The 21242-nt window shown below is 45.0% G+C and overlaps 1 protein-coding gene across 1 annotated transcript; it reads right to left on the bottom strand.

Moving 5' to 3' along the window:
• Window positions 1–806: 806 nt before the first annotated feature.
• Window positions 807–19470, bottom strand: AKAP14 (A-kinase anchoring protein 14). The gene is made up of 5 exons (XM_019803093.2): window positions 19420–19470; window positions 15775–15941; window positions 15580–15671; window positions 3251–3430; window positions 807–1025 (listed from the first exon to the last, which is right to left on the bottom strand). Exons 2-5 carry the CDS (start codon window positions 15929–15931, stop codon window positions 969–971), a joined length of 486 nt encoding a protein of 161 aa, XP_019658652.1. The 5' UTR covers window positions 15932–15941; window positions 19420–19470; the 3' UTR covers window positions 807–968.
• Window positions 19471–21242: the final 1772 nt, after the last annotated feature.

The raw sequence follows: 21242 nt of genomic DNA, 5'->3' as shown, positions 1-21242 counted from the left end.
AAGTCCAATCCTAAAACATTCTGTAAGAATTAGACACAATTGAATTAGAAGGGAATTGACTCCATTAAAATATATTTGGCCTCAGTAATGTCCCTCAGCCATTTTTCTCGAAAGCGAGTCGTTCCTGGTCTGCAGAGGAAGAAAAACAAACATACCAAAACTTCTTAACATAAAACAAAACATCGAGCCAGGGATTCCCTGTTTATTCTGTTACATTCCTAGTGAGCAAGAAGTCTTTTGAGGGTGGGGAGCGAAGGTTGTCTGTATTTATTCCATAGGCCCAATCAGTAAAAGGATTAATGAGTTTATATGTAAAGATTCTCTAAAAGAGCTGCTGTACAAATAAAAGATTATTATATAGGACTGAATTCCATGTGACTGTGAAGTTTCCCATAGAAACAATAGATATGACCCACTTTGCCCCCACCCTCCTTTAGCAGTTAATCCTCAAGTTTCTAATTACTGAGAAACAAGACATTAAAAAAATTTTTCTAGAACAGTGGTAGAATCCCTTCAGCCCATCCTAATGGGGTGGGTGGGCCAAAGAAGAAAAGTGACCATTACATGAGTTATCTGTGGCTATGAGCCTGCTAGGTTCCTGTAGTGGGATGACCTTTACCCACCACTCTTTTAAAAATAAGTCTTCAGGGGCGCCTGGGTGGCACAGCGGTTAAGCGTCTGCCTTCGGCTCAGGGCGTGATCCCGGCGTTGTGGGATCGAGCCCCACATCAGGCTCCTCTGCGGTGAGCCTGCTTCTTCCTCTCCCACTCCCCCTGCTTGTGTTCCCTCTCTTGCTGGCTGTCTCTATCTCTGTCAAATAAATAAATAAAATCTTTAAAAAAAAAAATAAGTCTCCAGGGGCGCCTGGCTGGCTCAGTCAGCATGCAGCTCTTGATCTTGAGGCCATTATTCTAGCCCCATGTTGCGGGTAGAGATTACAAAAAAAAAAAAAAGTCTCCAAATGTTCATTACCTGTGAACTAACGAAAGGCCCTCAAAGATATAAAAGACCTCAATGGGCATATCCTAAGAGAGAAAAGGATAACTGTTAGCTTATATCAATTATACCAACTCCACTCATAATTCCTTCCATCCCTACACTTGTCCATATGTATACTCTCTAATTAAAGTTTCTGGAATTCATCCTCCTTATTGGGATGTCTGTAGGTGGTAGTTCTTTGTCATTTCAAATCTCTGTTTCCCAAAAGATCTTTTTGGCAACAGATACCTGAAGAATCTCTGCAGAATTGGAAACAAGTCAGGAAAGGCTTGTGCTCATCATGAATAGTCATTTACCTTCTTTTTATGTTCCACTTTACTCAATTGACAGTATTTACCTCTTAGGAGTAGCATAAGAATGAAATAATATAACCAAGGTTTGAAAACATTTTTAAAGCAGCATAAAAGTGGAGGTTGTGATATTGTCTCAGTGGTCCCCACCCATGCTCCCTTCCAAAATTATATTTGGAATTCTGAGCAAGAGCCCTTCTCCTAAGCCCTCAGTGTACAGTCTCCGGTCATGGTCTTGCTTATCTCCAGCAGCCTTACTTTCCAGTCTCTAACCTTGCCAGTTAGCAAGACGGCTAAGGGCAGGATAGATGACCAGGAGAAGTGAGATCTCCACATACTTTACCTTTTTACAGGACTCCAGGTTCAAATAAATAAGTTTGTAGTAGGATAGGATAAATATAAGACATAGTTGGCTCACTGTGTAGTCATATGTGAAGCTCTGGAGGCCGACAAAGCCTCAGATAACTTCTGTGAAAGGATGGACAGCAAGGGGGGACATAACGTGTTTATGTCTGCTGTATTCCAGGCATTATGCTTAGAACCAGACCTGCTCCTCTCATGACCCTAACCCTCGATTCGTGGACGTTATTTGGACTCCTTTCACACCAGCTATCAACATAGTTCACGTTCATGGTCTGCTTGGGGGCTATACGCCGTCATTCCTTCAAGTATTTATTGAGTGCCTATTATTTGCCAGGCCTCGTTTTCCAGCAAGACAAAAATGCCTGCCTTTGTGGAGCTTACATTCTGGTAGGGGGAACAGACAATAACAAGATAGTAAATTACATAGAATAGCAGAGGTGAGAAAGTGTCAGGGAGAAAAAGCAAAAGCATGGAGAAAGGGATAGAAAGTGTGATGTAGGAGGTGAGGGCAGGATGTGCACGTACTTAGGGGAGAGTGTTCCAGTCAGAAGGAACAGCAGATGCAGAGGCCCTGAGGCGGGACTCTACCTGGATTATTACAGAGTCACAAGAGCACAACAGCTGGAGGAGAGGGAGGGAGGAGGAGGAGGAAAGCAGAAGTAACAAGGGACCAGGTCACGCAAGGCCCGGCGGGCCCTCACTACAAGTGTGCTCTCTGTGGGCCTGCAGCGGCAACACCTGGGAGCCCGTTAGCAGTGCAGAATCTCAGGCCCCCCCAGACCTGCTGAATCAGAATCTTCCTTTCAACAAGGTCTCCGGTTCGTTTGCATGCACTTTGAAGTTAGAGAAACACATTGGAACATTTTAAACAGAGGAGTGACATAAATTCATTTTATGAGGCTCACTCTGGCTGGCAGCTGCTGTTTTGAAAAGATACACGTTGAGGGCAAGGGTGGAAGCAGACCAGTTAGGAGGCCACTGAAATGATCTTGGTAAGAGATGATGGTGTCTTGTACCAAGGGGATAGAAGTGGAGTGGTAAGAAATTGTTGGATTCAGGACCTATTTTTGAAGATAGGGCCAATAGGATTTCCTAATGTGTTGGATGAGGGATGTGAGTCAAGGATGATGCCAAGGACTTGGGCCATGAATGGAGATGAGAGGTCTGCGGGCGGGTCAGGTAGAGAAGGGAAAATCGAAAGTTCAGTTTTGGATACAAGAAGTGAGATGTTTATTAAACATCCAAGTGGCAGAGGTCTGGGCTGGAGCATAAGCTAGAGGTGGCATTTAAAGCCAGGAGGCGATAAGATCACCAAGGAGTGGAGTATAGAGGACAGGTTCAAGGGCAGTAGAGACTGAGAAGGAATGGTCAGTGAGGTAGAAGGAAAACCTAGATAGTGTGTGGTTCTAGCGGCCAAATGGAACATTTCATGAAGCGGGGAGTGAGCAAGTCCAGCAAGTGCTGTAGATTGGCCAAGCAAGACGAGGACAGAAATAGGACTTAAGTTTTACAAAGAAGGGGTCATCGATGACCTTGAGAAGTCTCCATTCTCACTGACGTCTTGTCTAAGCAAACAGGGCAGAAAAGGAAGAGCTTACTGGAGGTTTGTTTTTGGTGATCTTGACGGTGAAGTAGGCAGAGGCACTGACTTGGAGCATGGGTCTGTTAGCGGTGGGGGCGCTCCAGCGGACACAGTAGATGTAGTGGTAGCTGTGAACCAAGTCTTCCCTCTCTATAAACTCTGTGTAGTGCACCCAGCGGTCTTGATACTCCCAAGTCTGTTTCATACAAAAGAGAAAGAGCACACGGAAAGAAAAGCAAACTTCTATTCAGGTCCTCTAGGTAAAGGCAACACACAACAGGAGGGGTCACAGCCCCTTCGGGCATCCATTTCTAACATTTTTGATTGGAATTCAAACTAGAGTCAACTCCCAATTATCTCCGCAAGTGCAGGAGAGAAAAGGTGGAGCCGGCATGAAACGAGTGAATAATGCAACATCCCTGGAGAGCGGGCCTTGGAACACAGAGGCACACACTCAGATGTGTAGATGCACCAACACACCACACACACGTGTATACACACTGACCTCCCTCCAGACCCTTCCTTGGGATGCAAGTTTGGTTAGCTGGAGAGTAATCAGAAAGTGATCGGAGCATGCGTTCTGCTCACTCCTCTTGGGAGGCCTAAAGGTATCACTGGAAAGTAATGAGGCTGATTCCACAAGCTGTTTTTGAAAATCAGACTCACTTCAATGCAGCCATCGGTGGTATACAAAATAAGTTTAGAAAAGGAATGAGTCGGGCACTAGGATCATCCAGACCCCTCAGATCCCTATTTTACCCCCTTGGCGAAGTTTTTCTCTCCAAAGCACAACTCTTACTAGTGCCGAGGGCCCACAGAGGTCACAGTGCAGCCCCGATTCTCAGCCCAGTGCCTTGAACGCTGTAGGTATTCAACAAGTTCAACTGAACCCCCTTGGGTTGGCACAGGAAGCTTCCACATCAAAAAAATCCTGAATTAAGTTGAAGGTCCACAGAAGGAAGGAAGGGGGACAGTCTTAACAGTTCCAGTGATGTGAGGAGGGACAGTCCGAGGGGAGATGGCCAAAAGATTTCAGACCCTCTAAAAAAAAAAGTAGGTTGGCCTTCTGCCTCAGCTCACTTTATTTCAAACTTTACCCAATTGATTGTGTCAGTCAGCCAGGCAGGAGCACCGGACTCTAGATTCCCTGGGATCAGGATTGTATTTTATACAGATTGTCGTTCCTTTTAATGAAGGACCCTGCTAGTTAACCCTTTGCAGTCCATTGGAGCATGCCTTTCTTTCCAACTTCTCTAAATGAATATATTTCTTCAGCCCTAATGTTTAAGCTATCACACAAAGACTTTGTACCATGGGAAGGGTCCCTAGAGATCTTTAGGGAAGCCCCTCCCTTTGCAGTTGAGAATATTGGGGCCTAGCAATGGGAAGGGACAGTCCAACACAACAGCTGGGACTGGGACCCAGGGCTCCCAAGCAGCCAGCTCAGTGCTCTCTCCACCCCACTAGATGTCTCTCCACCCCACCAGATTTTCTTCCTCTCAATTTGGTGTCCTAGTGTCGTTGTTGTTGTTTTTCCTTTTGCAAACTAAGGCAGCCTTAGACACATGAAATTCAGCTATCTCCATCAGGCCAGTTTCCCCATTTTTATCACTGTCCAGGCAGCTGACTCTTACGTAGCTCCAGTGAGTGTGTGTTATCCTTGTATTTTGTAATTTTTACATAACATTGCTTCATATACTCGCTTCCAGGAAACAATATCTCATTGTGCTACTCTACCACGGATGGCTTAGCCAATTACATATTATTGGACACTCAAAATCAACAGGCACCTGGAAGTATATGCACAAAACTGTTATCACTGGTGAGTGACCCTTGAGGGCGTAGAACTGGGTATGGTGAGGGTGGAAGGGGAGCTTTCATTTTCTACTATGTCCTTTTGCTTACTGGGGATTTTTCATTTTTTTATAATGTCTTATTTTATTATAAAAATAATTTTAACTGGGTGTTAGGCTTTGCAGCTTTTCTCTTAAAAAGAACTTACTTGTATATTCCTGTTGCCGGATTGTGTTCCGTAAGAGAATAAATTAATTGTGCCCATTGGCAATGTGTAAGTGTACCTATCCCTTCCCCAAAACACACGAGCCTTTGGACACCAGGTTTAATCATTCTTATTCACATTGTAATACCTCAAAATCTTTTGAATTTGCATTTTTCACAGATAGTAAAACTGCATTATTTTTGTCATCAAAAAGAACTTTTCAGGGGCACCTGGGTGGCTCAGTTGGTTAAGCATCTGCCTTTGGCTCCGATCGTGATCCCAGAGTCCCAGGATCAACCCCTGAGCCCCGCATTGGGCTCCCTGCTCACTGGGGAGTCTGCTTCTCCCTCTGCCCCTCCCCCCAACTCATGCTTGCTCACTGTCTCTCAAATAAATAAATAAAATCTTTAAAGAAAAAAAAAAGAACTTTTCCTACTGTGGTGGCCAAAGTATATCAGACCTTGATCAAAACTTTATTTTGCTGCTTAATCAGAAAGACTTAGAACAGGGGCGCCTAGGTGGCTCAGTCGGTTAAGTGTCCGACTCAGTTTCGTCTCAGGTCGTGATCTCACGGTCATGGGATCAAGCCCCACGATAGGCTCCGTGCTCAGGGCAGAGTCAGCTTGAGATTCCCTGCCTCTCCCTCTCCTGCCCATTCCCTTGCTTATGCATGCTTTCACTTTCTAAAATAAATAAATACAGTCTTTTAAAAAAAAGACTTTGGACAAATTGTCCAACCTCTCTGAACCTCAGGGTTTCTCATCTGTAAAATGGGTATACTGATGTACCTACATGCAGGTTCATTGTGGGGATTAGATGAGATCATGCGTGTGAAGTGCTTAGCAGTACTTGACACACAGTAATGCTCAGTAAATTGTAACTACTAATTTGCCATCCCCTGGTGTACGGCGGACTCTGGGAAATCTGCAATAAGCTTGAGAAAGCTCTCCATCAGAAATGTCTGACACTTAGATGGCAGACTTAACTTCTGGGCTCGCTGCATTAGCAGGGCTGGGAACAAGGTGATTTTATGTCAGTGGTTTTACAGAGCTTTCAACTTTTCGGTTACTTTCTAATCATCTTATCCTCATAACAGTCCTACACAGTAGGTAAGCTCTTCATCTGTGAACAAACAGTGGTATGGAGAGAATAAATCTGTTCATGTATTCAACACACATATTAGAGTATCTCTGTGTATTTGACCTTTCTAGGGGCTGGGGACAGAGAACTGAGTAAAAGCCTCTGCTCTCATGGACTGTACGATCTGTAGGTGGAAGAAAGGCAAGGGGTGAAACCTGGTATCTAAGGTAGAGCTGAATGCTAAGGGAAGAAGTAAATCAGAGAAGGAGAATGGGTTGCAGTTTTAGACGAGGTGGCCAGGAAAGGCCTCAGTGAGCAGATGGATTCTTTTTTAAATTGAACTATAGTTGACATACAGTATTATATTAGTTTCAGATATACAACGTAGCAATTCAATATTTATGTACATTATGAAATGATCATGATAGGTTTGTCACCATGCAAAATTATTACACATTATAATGACTATTTTCTCTGCTGTACTTTTCATCCCTGTGACTATTTTATTTTATCTTATTTATTTTTAAAGATTTTATTTTAAGTAATCTCTGTGCGGAATGTGGGGCTTGAACTCACAACCCCGAGATCAAGAGTCATACGCTCCACCAACTGAGCCAGCTGAGCACCCCGTGACTAGTTCATTTTATAACTGGAAGCTTGTACCTCTTAATCCCCTTCACTTGTTCTACCCAAATCATACCCCTCTCCCTTCTGGTAATACCAGTTTGTTCTCTATATTTGAGTCTGTTTCTGTTTTGATTTGTTAGTTCATTTGTTTGTTTTTAATTTTTTAATTTTAATTTTATTTTATTTTTTATAATTTTTATTTTGTTATATTAGTCACCATACAGTACATCCCAGGTTTTGATGCAATGTTCCATGATTCATTATTTGCATATAACACCCAGTGCACTGGTTTTTTAAGATTCCATGTGTAAGTGAAATCATATGTTATTTGTCTTTAATTTACTTCTTAGCATAATACTCTCTAGGTCCATCCATATTGTCACAAATGGCAAGATCTCATTATTTTTTATGGCTGAATAATATTCTGTTTTATATATATCACATCTTTGTTATCCATTCATCTACTGATGGACACTTAAGTTGCTTCCACATCTTGGCTTATAGAAAATAATGCTGCAGTGAACATGGGGTGCATATTAACTTTTCAAGTTAGTGTTTTTGTTTTCGGAAAAATATGCAGAAGTGCAATTGCTGGATCATATAGTACTATTTAAAATTTTTTGAGGAACCTCCACACTGTTTTCCAGAGTGGCTGCACCAATTTACATTCCCACCAACAGTGCATGAGGCTTCCCTTTTCTCCACATCCTCACCAACACTTGTGATTTCTTGTCTTTTTAATATTCGCCATTCTGACTGGTGTGACGTGATATCGCATTGTGGTTTTGATCTGCATTTCCCTGATGATTAATGATGTTGAGCATCTTTTCATGTGTTTCTTGTCCATCTGTATGTCTTTGGAAAAAGTTTCTATTGAGGCCATCTGCCCATTTTTTAAATGGATTTTTTTTTTTTTGGTGTTGAGTTGTATGAATTCTTTATATATTTTGGATATTAACCCTTTATCAGACATATCATTTGCAAAATATCTTCTCACATTTAGTGGGTTGCCTTTTCATTTTATTGATGGTTTCCTTTGCTGTGCAAAGGTTTTTTTAGTTTGATGTAGTTGCAATTGTTAATTTTGTTTTTGTTTTCCTTGCCTGAGGAGACACATCAAGAAAAATATTGCTAAGGCTGATTTCTAAGTGTTACTTCCTGTGCTTTCTTTTAGGAGTTTTATGGTTTTAGGTCTTACATTTAGGTCTTTAATCCATTTTGAGTTTATTTTTGTGTATGGTGTTAAAAAGTGGTCTGTTTTCATTCTTTTTTTTTCTTTTCTTTTTTTTTTTTTTTAGATTTTATTTGAGAGAGTGCGTGTGCACATACAAGTGGGGGAAGGGGCAGAGGGAGAGAATCTTAAGCAGATGATGCTCTAAGTGCAGAGCCTGACTCAGGGCTCCATCTCACGACCCTGAGATCATGACCTGAGCTGAAACCAAGAGTCGGACATTCAACCGACTGAGCCACCCAGGCACCCCTCCATTTTCATTATTTTGCATGTAGCTGCCCAGTTTTCTTAACACCTTTATTGAAGAGACTGTCTTTTCCCCATTGCATACTCTTGCCTCCTTTGGCATAGATTAATTGACCATCTAAGTGTGGGTTTATTTCTGGACTCTGTTCTGTTCCTTTGATATATACGTCTGTTTTTGTGCCAGTACCATACTGTTTTAATTACTATAGCTTTGTAGTATAGTTTGAAATCTGAGAGCATAATACTTCCTGCTTTGCTCCTCTTTCTTAAGATTGCTTTGATTAATTGGGGTCTTATGTCAATCCATATAGATTTTAGGATTATTTGTTCTAAAATGTAAAAAAAAAATGCCATTGGTATTTATTGGGATTGTATTGAATTCTATAGATTGCTTTGGGTAGTATAGGCATTTTAACAATATTAATTCTTCCATTCCATGAGCATGATATATCTTTCCATTTATTTGTCATCTTCAATTTCTTTCATCACTGTCTTACAGTTTTCAGAATACACGTCTTCCAGCTCCTTGGTTAAATTTATTCCTAGGTATGTTATTCTTTTTGATGCAATTGTATATGAAATGTGTATTTCAATTTCTCTTTCTGATAGTTATTAGTGTATAGAAACGTAACAACAGATTTCCGTATGTTAATATTGTATCCTGCAACTTCACTGAATTCATTTATTAGTTCTAATAGTCTTTTGGTGGAGTCTTTAGGGTTTTCTATATATAGTATCATGACATCTGCAAATAGTGACAGTTTTACTTCTTCTTTACCAATTTGGATGCCTTTTATTTCTTTTTCTTGTTTCATTGCTACAGCTAGGCCTTGTACTATGTGTTGAGTAAAAGTGGAAAGAGTGGGCATTCTAGTCTTGGTCCTGATCTTAGAGGGAAAGCTTCCAGCCTTTCACTCTTTTTTTTTTTTAAAGATTTTATTTATTTATTTGACAGAGATAGAGACAGCCAGCGAGAGAGGGAACACAAGCAAGGGAGAGTGGGAGAGGAAGAAGCAGGCTTCCAGCGGAGGAGCGATGTGGGGCTCGATCCCATAACGCCAGGATCACGCCCTGAGCCGAAGGCAGACGCTTAACGACTGCGCCACCCAGGCGCCCCGGCCTTTCACTCTTGAGCATGATGTTAACTCTGGGTTTGTCATATCCGGCCTCTCTTATGATGAGATATGTTTCCTCTTGGCCCACTTTGTTGAGAGTTTTTATCATATTTGGATGTTGAGTGGTGTCAAATGCTTTTTCTGCATTTATTGAGATGATCATATTATTTGTATCCTTTATTTTGTTAACATGGTGTATCACATTGATTCATTTGTGTATATTAAATCATCCTCGCATCCCTGGAATAAATCCCACTTGATCATGGTGTATGATACTTTTAATGTATTGTTGAGCTCAGTTTGTTAATGTATCATTGAGGATGTTTGCATCTATGTTCCTCGGGGATACTGACCTGGAATTTTCTTTTTGTGTAGTGTCTGTCTGGTTTTGGTATCAGGGTAATGCTCGTCTCCTTGAGTGATTGGGAAGCATCCTTTCCTCTTTAATTTTTTGGAATAGTTGGAGAAAGATAAGTATCAACTCCTTTTTAAATGTTTGGTGAGGGGCGCCTGGGTGGCTCAGTTGGTTAAGCATCTGCCTTTAGCTCAGGTCATGGTCCCAGGGTTCTGGGATTGAGCCCTGCATTGGGCTCCCTGGTCAGCAGGGTGTCTGCTCCTGCCTCTCCCTCTGCCTCCCCCCCTCATGCTTGTGCTTGCTGTCTCTCAAATAAATAAATAAAATCTTAAAAAAAAATAATTGGTGAAATTCACTTGTGAAGCCATCTGGTCCCAGACTTCTTTTGTTGGGGTTTTTTTTGAGTACTGATTCAATTTCATTATTAGTATTTTGTCTGTTCAGATTTTCCATTTCTTCTTGATTCCAGTCTTAGAAGATTGTTTCTAGGAATTTATCCATTTCTTCCAGGTTGTTTAATTTGTTTGCAACAAATAATTTTTCAGACTAGTCTCTTATAATCATTTGTATTTCTGTGGTGTCAGTTATAACTTCTTTCATTCCTGATTTTCTTCATTCGAGTCCTCTCTCTTTTTTCCTTCATGAGTCTTGCTAAAGGTTTTTCAATTTTATCTTTTCAAAAACCAGCTCTTAGTTTCATTGATCTTTTCTAATGTTTTCTTTTAAGTTTCTATTTCATTTATCTTCTCTCTGATACTTACTATTTCCTTCTACTAATTTTGGGCTTTGTTCTTTTTCTAGTTCCTTTAGGTGTAAGATTAAATTGTTTATTTGAGATTTTCAGATTTCTTGAGTTGGGCCTTTAGTGCTGGCTGTAAACTTCCTTCGCGTGGAGTCTGCTTAAGTTTTTTTTCCTTCTCCCTCTGCCCCTCCCCCCTCAAATAAATAAATCTTTTTTTTAAGACTTTATTTATTTATTTGAGAGAGAGAGAGATTGAGCGCACAAATGGCGGGGAGGGACAGACGGAAAGGGAGAAGCAAACTCCCCGCTGAGCAGGGAGCCCAACGTGAGGTTTCATCCTGGGACTCTGGGATCATGACCTGAGCCAAAGGCAGACGCTTAATTGACTGAACCACCCAGGTGTCCCTAAATAAAAAATCTTAAAAAAAAAAAAAAACACTTCCTCTAAAACTTCTATTGCTGCATTGCATAGATTTTGTACTGTGTTGTTTCCATTTTCCTTTGTCTTAAGGTATTTTTTTATTTCCTCTCTGACTTCTTTGTTCAGCCATTGATTGCTTAGTATCATGTTTAGCCTCCAGGTATTTGTAGTTTTTTTCCAGTTTTCTTCTTGTAATTGGCTTCTATTTTCATACCATTGTGCTAAGAAAAGACACTTGGTAGGAGTTTATCGAGACTTGTTTTCTGGCCTAACATGTGATCTGTCCTGGAGAATATTCCAAGTGTACTTGAAAAGAATGTGTATTCTACTGTTTTGGGATGGAATGTTCTGGGTATATGTTAAGTCCGTCTGGTCTAATATGTTATTCAAAGTCACTTTCCTTATTGATTTTCTGTCTGGATTATCTATTGATGTAAGTGGGGTGTTAAAGTCCCCTACTATTACTGTACTACTGTCAATTTCTCCCTTTAGATTTGTCAATATTTTCTTTATATATTTAGGTGCTCCTGTGTTGGGTGCATCGATATTTACAAGTCTTATATCTTCTTGTTGAATTGACCCCTTTATCATTGTGTAATGCCCTTTGTCTCTGGTTACAGGTTTTGTTTTAAAGTCTATTTTGTCTGGTATAAGTATAGCTACCCTGATTTTCCTTTTTTTTCTCCCGTTTGCTTGGAATAGCTTTTCCCATCCCTTCACTTTCAGTCTGTATGTGTCTCGAGGTCTGAAGTGAGTCTCTTGTAGACAGCATAGAGATGGGTTTTGGTTTTTTTCCATTCAGTCATCCTGTGTCTTACGATTGGAACATGTAGTCTATTTACATTTAAAGCAATTACTGCTAGGCATGTAGTTAGGATTAGTTTGTTAATTGTTTTCTGGTTGTTTTTATAGTTCTTCTCTGTTCCTTTCTTCCCTTGTGATTTGATTACTTTCTTTAATGTTATGTTTGGATTCCTGTGTCTTTTGTGTGTCTGTTACAGGTTTGGGGATCGTGGTTACCAGCAGGTTCATATGTAACACACTGTGTATATATCGCCGTGTATTTTAAGTTGACGGTCACTCAATTTAGAACACATTCTAAAAGTGCTACGTTTTTAATCCCCTCCTCCAGGACATCGTATTTTACATTTTTTCATTTTGTGTGTCTCTTAAATAATTGATTTTACTACTTTTGTCTTTTAACCTGCGTACCAGCTTTATATGTGATTGCCCTACTGCCTCTACTATATGTTTGCTTTTACCAGTAAAATGTTTTCTTTCACAACTGTCTTCTAATTATGGCCTTTTTACTTAAACAAGTCCCTTTAACATTTTTTGTAATGCTGGTTTAGTGGTGATGAACTCCTTTAACTTTTGTTTGAGAACTCTATCTCTCCTTCAGTTCTTTTTTTTTTTTTTAAAGATTTTATTTATTTATTTGACAGAGAGAGACAGCGAGAGAGGGAACACAAGCAAAGGGAGTGGGAGAGGAAGAAGCAGGCTCCCAGCGGAGGAGCCCGATGTGGGGCTCGATCCCAGAACGCCGGGATCACGCCCTGAGCCGAAGGCAGACGCTTAACGACTGTGCCACCCAGGCGCCCCTTTATCTTTAGTTTTTGCCATTTTAATTATATGTGTCTTGGCGTGGACCTCCTTGGGTTTCTCTTTTTTGGGGCTGTCTGTCCTCCCTGGACCCAGATATCTGTTTCTTTCCCCAGGTTAGGGAAGTTTTGGGCTATTATGTCTTCAGATAGGTTTTCTGCCCCTTTCTCTCTCTGTTTTCTTTCTGGGACCCCTATAATGCAAATGTTGGTATGTTTGATGGTGTTCCAGTGGTACCTTATCCTACTCTCATTTCTTAAGAATTCCTTTTTTGGGCACTTGGGTGCCTCAGTTGGTTAAGTGTCTGACTCTTGATTTTGGCGCAGGTCATGATCTCAGGGTTGTGAGATTGAGCCCCACGTCAGGCTCCCCACTAGGCAAGGAGCCTGCTTGGGATTCTCTCTCCCTATCTCTCTGCCCCTCCCCCACTTGAGCACGCATTCGTTCTCTCTCTCTCAAAAAATAAAAGTAAAAATATTTTCTATCTCTTTGTTGGAAGTTCTCACTGAGTTCATCCATTGCTCTCCCAACTCTTATATTCTTGTGGGTATCTTTATGACCATTACTTTGAACTCTTTATCAGATAAATTGCTTATCAACGTTTTTAGATCTTTTTCTGTGGTTTTGTCTTGTTCTTGTTCCACCATCTCATTTTGTCTGACTCTGTGTGTTTGTTTCTATGTATTAGGTACATCAGCTCCATCTCCTCCATCTTGAAAGTAGTGGCCTTATGTAGAAGGTGTTCTGTGAGGCCCAGTAGTATAATCACCCCTCATCACCAGAACCAGGCACTCCAGGGGTGTCCCACGTGTGGGCTGTATGCACTGTCCTATCGTGACTCAGCTGTGACTGCTGTGGGGGTGCTGGTGAGCAGAGCCGACCCTTGGCCCCGCTGGCTGCAATGCCAGGTAGTTACTATTGTGGGCGTGCTGGTAGGTGGGGCTGGCCTCCCCTCGGGGCATGAGTTGCTTTAGAGGGACACTGGTCTTGGCCAAGGCTGCCCACCACATGTGGCAGGGTGGTGATTGCTCTGGGGAGATGCTGGTCCCAAATGAGGCTGCCTGCCGGCTGTGGCAGGCCAGGAGCTGCTTTAGAGGGGCAGCTGCCAGGGCAGGGTCAGTAGTGCTAGCGAGGTAGGTGGTGAATTTCAGAACTGGTACCCACCAATACTTTCCTTCCCAGAGGAAGTTCCTACAGATCCCTGTCCCTTTGGCACATAACCCTAAAGTTAGCCAATAAATCTTCTTCACATATAGTCCAGGCACCTTCCAAACCACTGCCCCTGTGCTTGGTCTCAGGGAGAGTGATAGTGTGGGGGCCCTTTAAGAGCAGAGTCTTGGTTTCCTATAATACTTTGGCTCTCCTGGAGTTAAGTAGGCCCCCCTGATTTTCAAAGCTCCTGGGATGAAACCCTGCTGATTTTCAAGGCCGGATGTTGGAGGGGTTCATCTTCCCGGTGCAGTCTCCAGGGTGGGTGATGCCCAGAGGTGGGGCTTGAACCTCCCGCTTCTTGGGGAGTGCCTGTGCTGTCCCTCCCACGTGTGGCGTGCCGTGCAGGGATTTAGTCCCCGACTTTGTCTCGGTCCCTGCTACCCTTCTTAATATGGCCTTTTCTTTATATCTTTAGCTGTGGAAGAGCTCTTCTGCTAGTCTCCAGGTCATTCTCAGAGTGAGTGAACAGGCGGCATCTTAACAAAGATCTCAAGAGAGGTAAGGCATGAACCGTGAGAACAGATCGCAGGGGAGAGGGTTCCAGGCAGAGAGCACTGCAAGTGCAAAGGCCCTGAGGTGGGAGCGTGCCTGGCAGTTGCACAGGAAGGAGACAGCTGTGGCTGCAGGGAGGAAGGTGAAAGGGGAGAAGGTAGCAGGTGATGACTGAGCCATAAGTTGGAGGGAGGAGGGGACTCAGATCACTTCAAGCTCTGTAGGCCATTGTCAGGACTTACTTTTGCCTTTTACTCAGAGTAACTGGTGGCATCGTTGGGGGAAATTTTTCTGCTTGTTCTGTGTCCCATTCCAGTCTGATTCACAAACCCTGTGTGCAGTAGGCAGAGGCTTTTGCCCGACTCCAAAGGGAGACTTTCTCCAGAGCAAGAAGGTCCGAGAGTAAGTAGTGTTTTGCACCATGCGTCTCACCTTCACTGTGCTCTAGGTACCCCGTGTAATGGAGATGTGCCTGCTGGGGTGTAAGAGGGTGTGGAACCACCTCGCTTCCACCTGACTGGGCCTTCCTGGGGCCTAGGAAACGGCCCTTGGGGCTGGAGGCTGTGATGGCCTGGCCAGAGAAGCAGAGATAGCAGGAAACTTCTCCGAGGGGTGAGGAGTTTGCCTCCACCTGTCTCAGTTTGTCCCTCTTCTGAAGAAATACAGTGGGTAGGGATTTCAAGCCATTTTTTAATCCACCCCACCAGTTATGCAAAGCAGCCCACAGCCTTCTCTCCAAAGCTGCCAGGATAAGCCACACAAATGGGTCAGAGCAGAAAAGAGAAACGAACTCACAGGCATGCACATCATAGCGTGCGGGCATTATGTTCCAAAACCAAAGCAGAAAGGTCCATCAGCATCCCCTCTGTTAATACGAGATTTCTAAAGTTGGTGATGACAAACTCCTGTTTTGGAAGAACGGCTCCCTCCTTAAGCCACTAGGCCCCCACTTAGAGCACTAGCATGGGAAAATTGCTTAACTGGGAGTATCCGATTTTCCAAGGGAGCTGTAAGGTTAGGATGATACAAACAGGGAAATACGCTTGTGCCTTTCACTGTCAAACCATACCGTGTTGATTTTGGAAACCAGAATGGGACAGTGTTTACTCCTTCAGTCGCCTTTGAAATCATCTAGGGTTTCCAGGTTTTACACTTTTCATCAAGTGCTCCTTTTCATTGTTCCTCACCCTTGTGTACCAATCTGGAGCGGTCAGCTAACTTACCAGAACGAACTCCTCAATTTGTTTACGGCCCCTTTCTGCTGTGAATTCACCGTGTGTGATCCAGTTGATGTTTTTGATGGGCTGTTCAGCTTCTGCAAAAAAAAAAAAAAAAAAAAGGTGAGAGTCTGTTAGCTGCCTGGTAGTGTGGCATTGTGTGATGGGACAGTCCTCCAGGCCTCCAAGCAGGGTTACTACCTTCCAGAGTCTTAAGAGCCGCGTGGACGGCCCTCTTCACTAATGCTAGAGCTAGCTCATTCACGTTGCCGTTGTCTTCTTCTCTGTCTGTCCCCTGGCCTGCAGGGCTTTGAGCCACACCCGTCTTCTGGATTTGGAAATTTTTAGTCCCATCCATTTTCTTTTGCCTGGAAAAAGAAACTCAAGTTATCTCTTGCACATGTGTGCGCACACGTACGTACACACTCATCTAAGTTCAGACCGCCACTTGAAGGGAACAAGACAGGAAGTGGTTGTTGCCTCTAGGGGGCAACAGGGGCTTAGGGGTGGGGATAGGAGTGAGGCCTTAATGGTTTATCCTTTGTGCCTGGCTTCAGAGATCTATTTTTCCTGAAAACCAAGGATTTTCAGATTCTTATAACCATGAACAGTTTAATCAAGATGTAGTAGAATGAGTCCTAACTTCTTTGGAGTTCTAACAGTATTGATTTCTAATTGAGTCTTCAATTTTTTTTGAAGATTTTATGTATTTATTTGTCAGAAAGCACAAGCAGGGGGAGTGGCAGGCAGAGCAGGTAGAAAGGCAGAGGGAGGCTGGCTCCCCGCTGAGCAAGGAGCCCAGTGCGGGACTCAAGGGACTCAATCCCATGATCCGGGATCATGACCTGAGCCGAAGGCAGTTGCTTAACCAACGGAGCCAACCAGGCGCCCCTAGTTGAGTCTTTAATAGAACCTCAGTCCCTGCTTAGGCAACTGAGGGCACATGGCTCTTTTTTTTTTTTAAGATTTTATTTATTTTGTTAGAGAATGTGCACATGAGCAGGGGGAGGGGACAAGGGAAAGGGAAAGAGAAAGAGCAGCAGACGCCCCACTGAGCACAGAGCCCGAGACAGGACTTGATCCCATGACCCTGAGATCACGACCTGAGCCGCAATCAAGAATCAGATGCTTAACTGACTGAGCCACCCAGGCGCCCCGGTTTTAATTCACTCTAAAGAGCTATGTGTCCTGGGGCGCCTGGGTAGCTTAGTCAGTTAAATGTTGGACTCTTTTTTTTTTTTTAAGATTTTATTTGTTTATTTGACAGAGAGAGACAGCCAGCGAGAGAGGGAACACAAGCAGGGGGAGTGGGAGAGGAAGAAGCAGGCTCATAGCGGAGCAGGGAGCTCGATGCGGGGCTCGATCCCAGGACGCTGGGATCATGACCTGAGCCAAAGGCAGATGCTTAATGATTGAGCCACCCAGATGCCCCAAACGTTGGACTCTTGATTTCGGCTCAGGTCGTGATCTCAGGGTCGTGGGATTGAGCCCTGTGTTGGGCTCTGTGCTCAGTGGGGACTTTGCTTAAGATTCTCTCCTTCTCCTCTGTCCCTCCCCCTGCTCATGTCCTCTCTCTCTCTCAAATAAATAAATAAATTGAAAAAAAAAAGATAAAGTGAATTAAAATCGTTAGAGGCAATACAGCATGGGGGGGGTGGATTTTCAGTTTTTTCTCTTGGATTCTCCAGGAATACAAATTATATCATCTGCCAGAAGCTATCATTTTTTACCATCTTTTTTCCTAAAATATATACTTCCATAGTATTTGCTTTGGTGAACATTTCCAGAAAAATGTTCAGCGGAAGTAAAGATAATGTGCATCCATTTGTGTCTGACTTCCGTGAGCATGCTTTCTGCTGTTACATCATGAAGTATGATGCTGGTTTATGGTGAGAGATTTATCACATCAGGAAACTGCTCTGTTTTCGTAAGAGGTTTATCATAAATGATCACAAAATTTTCCAAATGTTTTTAACATCTGTTGAGATTGTGAAACATTGTTATTCGGGCTATGAGCAAGGGTTCATCACAGCGCTAGGACTCTTTGCACATTTTCCATCTTTTCCCTTGAGTCTTGGATTCTCTTTCTTTCCTGGCTACTAGTTAAGTCTCTTCACTTATGAGAAATCACTTACTTCTAGCACAGTTATGCATCCCTGCGGGCAATCCTTACATGGGGGGTGCTGTATCAAAGTGGGTATCTCTCTCCAGAGGGAGCTCGTTATTTTTCTATAAATAGCAGCTGACAATTTTGGGGTGTTTAATGTGCCTCGTTTCATCTAACTCACCCCTGCCCCATGAGATCGTGCACTGGACACCTTCCGTTTGCCCTTTCAGATCCACTCCTCCCCGTCTGCCCTACTCTCTGCCCTGGAAGGCTGACCTGAATGGACAGCTGTCCTGTGCCCTCTGGCTTCCAGGAGGTTCCACACGATGTGGAGACCAGACTGAGGGAGGAGAATGAGGGCAAGTGATATGTTCCCCGGGGAGCGGTCCCCCCGCAGTGTCCCCTGTGGCTGGAGCGGGCCCTGCTTGTCCCAGGACGGGGGTCTCGCTTCTCAGCCTGGTAAGGGCAGTTACACTCTCCCCTCAGCCCTGTGGCCCCACTGTTCTAGCCCCGGGGGAGCTGCACTTGCCCTCGTTGCCCTCTTGTCTGCCCACACCTTTGTAAACACTCCCTTTGTTTACCCCTTCTCTACCTACCCTGCTCTTAGTATGCCAGGTTTCCAGCTGGGACCCTGAGTCACAGAAAGACGCTTGTTACCACGTGAAAGGGGGAAGCCAGGTTCACGGCCAGATCGTCTGGCTCCGCAGCCAGCGCACTCAGCTACCCTGCTCTCCTCCCTCCCGGACTCTCAAAGGGTTGTGGGGCCCTGTTCTTACATTCCATCTGAAGCCCAGAATGTGCTCACTCGCTTTCTGTGAGCCTCCTGCAAGCAGAGTCACCCTTTGTTCCCTTTCTCATTGTTGGTTCCAGGGTGTGCCAGGGGCTGCCCGAAGCAGCCCAGTTTCTATGGCCATCAGTCCAGGAATGGATTGAACAGCCTCTTAAGCATTCGGTCATGCTGGCTCGCGTCCATTTGCGTCTCAGTCTTAGCATTTTAAGCTCTTTTGCATCTGCCTCAGTTCCCTGTTGCTGCTTCCTGGGGGTGGATGAGGCCATCTACTGGGGGATGACAGAATCTTCCCACGCTGCGCATCCCAGAGAGTGAGGAGAGCCTGAAGGGTGGCCCATGAGGGAATCCGAAGCCCCTTAACCCTAGAGAACTGGCTGTGCCCAGCCTAAGGGCCAGGCCCATTTGGCCACAGCAATTTGCTATAAACTCTGTAGTTAAAGACAACAACAGAGTGTTTTGGTGAATTTAGTAGGCTTTGGTGAGTTAACTGTACAGCAACTTGATCCTTTAAAGAATGGCCTACTTGGTGACTTGGTCATTCAGTGACTTGGGTTTCAGCAAATTGCCTCTTGATGAATTGAATAGAACCCAAGTCTGTGACCTCCAAAACCAGGCAAAGGAGGTGGGGGTCTCATCCATGGAAGGACCTCCTTAAGACCTTCCCTGGGGAGCCCTGTATTCCGGCAGGAGAGGGAAAGGGGAGCGGGGCTCGGGAAGCAGCTCAGATTGTGTCCTCACATGTCCGTGGTCACAAATCCTTCTTAAGCGTCCCTCCGACTGGCCTGTCCTAGTGCTTTTTCCCCCCTTCCTTCCTAACAAGAGACAGGCCAGGTGGGCGGCATAGGTGGGAAGGGTCGGGGGTGCGGTCAAGCCCAGGCCAGGGGAGGCCTGGGGAGAACCAGTGCAAGGCCTCTTTGCGGAGTCCCCCCACCCTTCACGGCCGCGGTACCTGAGTGGCCAGATCCTTGTTTGGAACAGCGCGGGCCAAGGAAGCCCCAGACTCCCAGCAGCTTTGCCCCAGGGCTGCCAGACGGAATGTTTACAGGTGCTTCCAGGGCAACACCCATTCCCACCAATGGGAAGCCAAGCCCTGATGTGTCCGCCTGCTTCTGTCGGTGAAGGAGGGGACAGTCCGTCCCAGCAACAGTGTGACCTCCGCACTGTGGTGTTCGTGGCCAGCTTCTTCCCGGGCCGGGGTGTGAGGGGGCTTGCAGGGCTGTGCCCGGAGGATCAGGATGACAGGCATGCGGCAGCGGTCCCTCCTCTGCTGGTCGCTGTGTGCAGCCCCGGAGGCCAGCTCTGTACTGGCGTTACCGGGGACACACTGAGGCACGGGGCATGCTAAACCCGGTGCCGCTGACCTCACTGACGGAACTTCTTGCTTCTCTAGACCCGCGTTCTGAGGTTAGGACCGCCCTTGGGTGCCTGATTGTTTTCAGAGATGTCTTTCGTGAATCAAGGATGAGCTTCCAACGTAGTGGTTATCAGCCTAGACCAAGGAACAGTTCACTTCACATTTCTTAGTTTCCTTGTCTACAAAACGGGGATAATAGTGCCTGTGGAATAGGAGTTTGAGGGGAAATCAGACGATTCACGGAAACACTGGGAACAGTGCCCGGTGCATCACAAGTTCTCTTTACAGCGGCCACATAGTTTTTCTGGTAGTAGTATTAATGGTAGTAGTAGTATCAAGAGTTCTTCTAAATGGTGACATCAAAAGTTGTGGGCCCTGGGGCGCCTGGGTGGCTCAGTCAGTGAAGCGTCTGCCTTGGGCTCAGGTTATAATCCCAGAGGTCTGGGATCGAGCTCTGTGTCGTCATCCTCATCGTGGTTGGGCTCCCTGCACCCCCTCTCCCTCTGCAGCTCCCCCTGCTTGTGCGCATGTGCTGTCTCTGTCTGTTAAATAAATAATCTTTTTTTAAAAAGTTGTTGGCCCTGTGTGAAGACCCAGTCTTATTTTATTAATTTGATTAATCTGTGAAATCCCTCCGTCGCACAACCCCTGCTTTTGACCACCTTGCTTTGGGTACGAAGTGCTTGGTTTCTCATCCTAACACAATCCGTCTCCATCCCAGTGAAGAAAAGAAAGTGATTTGCTAAGTGTCCTTATCCAGGATGAGATGCTGAACTCGCTGCCTGGAAGACGCCGCGCAGGTCAAGGTCCTGCGCACAGAGCCTGCTGGCGCCATGGCGTAGTGCCGTGGGGGCTGCGGCTGGAAGGGAGAAGGGTGGAAGGGACTAGTGTCGCTTACGGGAGCTCAGCCTCTGATCCCAGACAAAGGGTGTCACATCCCAGCTCTGCCACACACTGGCTTTATGATTTTCGGTAGGTTGTTTAACGTCTCTGAGCTCCGCGTGTACAATGGGGATCTTCATAGCAGTCACTTCGTACCACTGATAAGACGAAACGAGGCGATTCGGAGGGAGCCGTCAAAACAAGGAAAGGCACCCTGGGCGCACAGTAAACATCTGTTACCACGATCAGGGTGCTGGAGACTAGCCGCAATACACGGAATCCCAACGCAGTGGAGTCCGAAAGAGTCCGCCGCTTCCCCAGAGCGGGGCGAATTTGCCTGGGACAGGAGGGACAGATGTGTCGCGCTCTCTCCGGTCAGGCCCAGCGCAGCAGCCAAGCCAGGAGGAGGCGCTGTGCGACGACGCGGTCGCTGGTGAGCTCGCAGGCTCCAGAGCTGCCCGTGCTCTTCATGATGGTGAGCGGCCTCGGTTCTGCGCCCGCACAGCCCATCAGACCCAGCTGCTGGGAACCTTCTA

Source organism: Ailuropoda melanoleuca, chromosome X, assembly GCF_002007445.2.
Source record: "Ailuropoda melanoleuca isolate Jingjing chromosome X, ASM200744v2, whole genome shotgun sequence".
NCBI classification, from domain to species: Eukaryota; Metazoa; Chordata; class Mammalia; order Carnivora; family Ursidae; genus Ailuropoda; species Ailuropoda melanoleuca.
Note: the sequence above shows the minus strand (reverse complement) of the source record. Positions and strands in the feature narration are given on the sequence as shown.